The 4,914-nt window shown below is 50.2% G+C and overlaps 1 protein-coding gene across 1 annotated transcript; it reads left to right on the top strand.

Annotated features, from left to right (window-relative positions):
* The first annotated feature begins 1,869 nt into the window (after positions 1–1,869).
* Positions 1,870–3,217, top strand: LOC123095666 (dehydration-responsive element-binding protein 1B-like). Its single transcript, XM_044517210.1, has one exon. The coding sequence runs from the start codon at positions 1,959–1,961 to the stop codon at positions 2,625–2,627; it is 669 nt and encodes a 222-aa protein (XP_044373145.1). The 5' UTR covers positions 1,870–1,958; the 3' UTR covers positions 2,628–3,217.
* Positions 3,218–4,914: the final 1,697 nt, after the last annotated feature.

Below are 4,914 nucleotides of genomic sequence, written 5' to 3'. Positions count from 1 at the left end.
CAATCTTTCCCATGAAGAAGTCTTGGTCCAAAAATAGCCATGGTTGGCGGTGACATGGGCGGCATGGAGGCGGTGGCATGGGTGGCGGTGACATGGGCGGCATGGGAGGCGGTAGCATTGGCGGCATGTGAGGCATCGATGGCTTCGGAGCTACCATGGGCGGCATGGGTGGCTTCGGAGCTACCATGAAGGCCATGGGAGGCATGGGTGGCTTCGGAGCTACCATGGAAGGCATGAGTTTTGCGTCTTTCATGGGAGGCATGGGAGCACCTCCGGGCGGCATGGGCGGAATGTCTTCCGGTGTGCCTCATCACACACCTTCCGTTGAAGATCTTGCCAACACCTTCCGAGCTCCACATGATGATGCGGCGCGCGACAATGAAGAGGAGGAGAATGAATCGTCTTCATATGAGGATGATGAATCGGAGGAAGAGGAGGATGAAGATGAGGACGAGGCATGATTGTTGATGGGCCATTCTTTTGTGTGAACTTTTATGTCATGAACTTGGGGTGGTTTTTAAACTTGGTTGAATGATGTTGTAGGCATGAATTTGAACTTTTATGTCATGAACTTGTTTGGGTGATTTTAAACTATGCCATGTCTTTGTTTTGATGTTTGAAATATCATCATCGTCTCCAAAATGCAACATATGACAAGCGCCGGCTGCTCGCGCGTGCTGCAGTTTAGCGCGTCTGTTGGAGCGGCTCGGGCGCGCTATAATTTGCATCGGCCGCTGGAGCAAGCGCTCCTCACCGTGCAAAAACTCGCGATCAGCGCGCTGCAAACGATTTTTTAGCGCGTTGCGCGTTGCGCGGCTGTTGAAGATGCTCTAAAGCTGGTACGGACATTCGGAATTTTGAACGTCTGTCTTCCTAAACCGTCCTCTCTTCGCTCAATATATATCCCATCTTGTATTGAGTTCCAATCTACCGCAGTGCTAGTAAATCTTTTTTTTTTTTGCATGGAAGGGATTCCCCCCACTCCATCTTTTATACTCCCTCCGTTCCTAAATACTTGTCTTTTTAGAGATTTCAATAAGTGACTACATACGGCGCAAAATGAGTGAATCTACATTTTAAAATATATCTACATACATCTGTATGTTGAGTTCATTTGAAATGCCTAAAAAGATAAGTATTTGGGAACGGAGGGAGTAAATGAGAAGCAGAGGTGCTAGCTAGTAAATCGAGAGTAGATAGTTATACACACTGAAGATTGAAGTTGCTTCCGATCAGCGCAACAAAAAAAAAATCTTTGTATAGCCCTGAAACCCATCAAACTAATCCTAGGGCACACAGGTAGGCAAACACAGCTACAACCGGATACCAAAGTTGCTAATCAGACAGAGGTGGTCGAAATACAAAGTGGTGGCTGTTGGCGTGTCCTTTTCGTGACCATAAGAGGCAAGCAGGCACAACTTTGATTGGACGATATATGTCAAGTAAAGCTACCGATCTACTACGTCAAGATCGTCCATCGCTCACCCAGTGGACGCCGCTGAGTGTGAGGAAGCAGGTGGCTCTCTGGGCTTCCTCCAAAAATATCCTATGGCCAAGTGGGGCTTGACGCCAGGATATTTTTCCCCTTCATGTGGCGACCATGGTGCCAACACGGCAAGAATGGTTGAGATATTTCAGTGGCCAGTGCTGACTATCCTTCGGAAAACGATCTTTGTCCTGGGTGGAGTACTAAAGAAAGGTCGTTTGCTAAAAATAGAAATGAAAGGCCCCTAATAAGAGATAAAAAAAGTAAGGACGTTTGCTAAAAATAGAAAAAGAAGTGGCCAGTGGTGACTGCTCGTTCGCTTGTGTCAGCGTGAGTGCATTTCCACCCGAGTGACGCGCCGCGTAGTCGCCGCGCTCGCGCCTATATATGCTTCCCCCGCCGCACTCCCATTTTCTCAGTAAAAACACCATCGCTCGGCCTGCTCAACCATCTCCACTAGCTCTCGACTCAGATGGACGTCGCCGATGCTGCTTCCAGGTCCAGCCAGCAGGAGCAGGGTCACAGGACCGTGTCGTCTGAGCCGCCGAAGCGGCCGGCGGGGCGGACCAAGTTCCACGAGACGCGCCACCCGCTGTACCGCGGCGTGCGGCGCCGTGGCCGGGTCGGGCAGTGGGTGTGCGAGGTGCGCGTGCCCAGGGTGAAGGGCTCCAGGCTCTGGCTCGGCACCTTCACCACCGCCGAGATGGCGGCGCGCGCGCACGACGCCGCGGTGCTCGCGCTCTCCGGCCGCGCCGCCTGCCTCAACTTCGCCGACTCCGCATGGCGGATGCTGCCCGTGCTTGCGGCCGGGTCGTTCGGCTTCCGCAGCGCGCGGGAGATCAAGCTTGCTGTCGCCGTGGCCGTCGTCGCGTTCCAGCAGCAGCAGAATATTCCTCCAGCCGCGTGTCCAACGGCGGAGCCGGCCGCCAGCCCGAGCAACTCTCTGTTCTACATGTCGTCTGGCGACCTGCTGGAGCTCGACGAGGAGCACTGGTTTGGCGGCATGGACGCCGGGTCGTACTACGACAGCTTGGCGCAGGGGATGCTCGTGGAGCCGCCGGACGACAGAGCGAGGCGGGAGGACGTCGAGCAGACGGGCGTCGAGACACCGACGCCGCTATGGAGCTATTTGTTTGACTAATTCAACACGCAGTGTAAAGTTGTCGATAGTTCTGTTTTGGGAACAAAGTGAGTAGGCAGTTTTTTTTTAACGTTGTAGTAGGCAGTTTGAAGCTCGCGGTTTCTACTTTTGTGAGAATGGGACCCTAAGAGCGTGTTTGGGACTGCTCTGCTCCTTAAAATTCAGCTCCGCTCCAGAAAACACAAGTCAAACGGGGTAGCTTCACGATATGCCGCTCCGCAAAAAAACTAGAATCTGGGGTACAGCTCCCAGTTTTTTATGAAGCTCTTCAGAGGGTGCTCCAAAAAACTCTAGAAGCTGGAGTTGGGTGGAAATTACCCACCACTGCCACCGGTAAGTCGATACCCCTTCGTTTCTCCTCCCTCAACCAATCAAATAGATCTTTTTCACCAAATTTCCCATTTTTGAAGCTGGGCAAGATGAAAGCCAAACATTCTCTTTGATAGTGCTACAACTTCTGAATAAAACTGCTCCAAAGTGAATTTAGTGAAGCGAAACTATTTTGATGAAGCGGAGCAGTCCCAAACATGCCCTAAGATTGCTCACCATTGTGGTGTAGTAGATTGGCTATTGTGGTTTAGTGGTGGCTATTGTGGTATAGTAGTAGCCTGATAATGATCTCAAAAGGTGCAAGATTTCCTTCATGCATGGGATTCTTGATCATTGTACTACCTGAAATAGGCTGACATTAGAAAGATATCTATATAGAAACTGAGAGCAGATTGTTACCCTTGCTCGGATTTGACTTCTTCGCAAAGAAGATCGCCGACACTCAGATGGGCAAGCCCAAACTGGTTTAAGATCTAAACACACTGAGTACCTTTGCCACTGCCTCGCCCTCCTACACCAGCAATATAAGCCATGCACTGGTGCAGAGACCTGCTATACAAACGATTTTTAACCTGTTTCCGCGACGGTGTTTGGAACCGTCGCCAAGTGAGTGTGAGCGATGGGGGGCCGTTCCCACACGACCCAGGAATCGTCGGGGATAGACCCTCCTGGCACATAGACTGGGGCAAAGTAAGCTCGTGTGCGGTCTGGCGGGGCATCGAAACCCAATTGTTTCCGTTTGTATGTACATCACACATGATGAATTTGTTGGAATATTCCCTAGAGGCAATAATAAAATGGTTATTATTGTATTTCCTTGTTCATGATAATTGTCTATTATTCATGCTAGAATTGTATTGACCGAAAACCGCAATACATGTGTGAATACATGGACCACAACATGTCCCTAGTGAGCCTCTAGTTGACTAGCTCGTTGATCAACAGATGGTCATGGTTTCCTGACCATGGACATTGGATGTCATTGATAACGGGATCACATCATTAGGAGAATGATGTGATGGACAAGACCCAATCCTAAGCATAGCACAAGATCGTGTAGTTCGTTTGCTAAAGCTTTTCTAATGTCAAGTATCATTTCCTTAGACCATGAGATTGTGTAACTCCCTGATACCGTAGGAGTACTTTGGGTGTACCAAACGTCACAACGTAACTGGGTGGCTATAAAGGTGCACTACAGGTATCTCCGAAAGTGTCTGTTGGGTTGGCACGAATCGAAACTGGGATTTGTCACTCCGTATGACAGAGAGGTATCTCTGGGCCCACTCGGTAATGCATCATCATAATGAGCTCGATGTGACTAAGTAGTTAGTCACGGGATCATGCATTATGGAACGAGTAAAGTGACTTGCCGGTAACGAGATTGAACGAGGTATTGGGATACCGACGATCGAATCTCGGGCAAGTAACATACCGATTGACAAAGGGAATTGTATATGGGATTACTTGAATCCCCGACATCGTGGTTCATTCGATGAGATCATCGTGGAACATGTGGGAGCCAATATGGGTATCCAGATCCCGCTATTGGTTATTGGCCGGAGAGTTGTCTCGGTCATGTCTGCATGGTTCCCGAACCCGTAGGGTCTACACGCTTAAGGTTCGGTGATGCTAGGGTTATAAAGGAAGTTTGTATGTGGTTACCGAATGTTGTTCAGAGTCCCGGATGAGATCCCGGACGTCACGAGGAGTTCTGGAATGGTTTGGAGGAAAAGATTTATATATGAGAAGTCCAGTTTCAGTCATCGAAATAGTTTCCGGGGTTGTCGGTATTGTACCGGGACCATCGAAAGGTGTCCGGGGATCCACCGGGTGGGGCCACCTGCCCCGGGGGACTTGATGGGCTGAATATGGGAGGGAACCAGACCCTAGTGGGCTGGTGCACCCCTCCCCAAGGGCCCAAGGCGCCTAGGGTTGAAAACCCTAGGGGAGGGGGGCG

Source organism: Triticum aestivum, chromosome 1B (genome assembly GCF_018294505.1).
Source record: "Triticum aestivum cultivar Chinese Spring chromosome 1B, IWGSC CS RefSeq v2.1, whole genome shotgun sequence".
NCBI classification, from domain to species: domain Eukaryota; kingdom Viridiplantae; phylum Streptophyta; class Magnoliopsida; order Poales; family Poaceae; genus Triticum; species Triticum aestivum.
The sequence above is the reverse complement of the archived record's forward strand: the minus strand, read 5'-3'. Positions and strand labels throughout refer to the sequence as shown.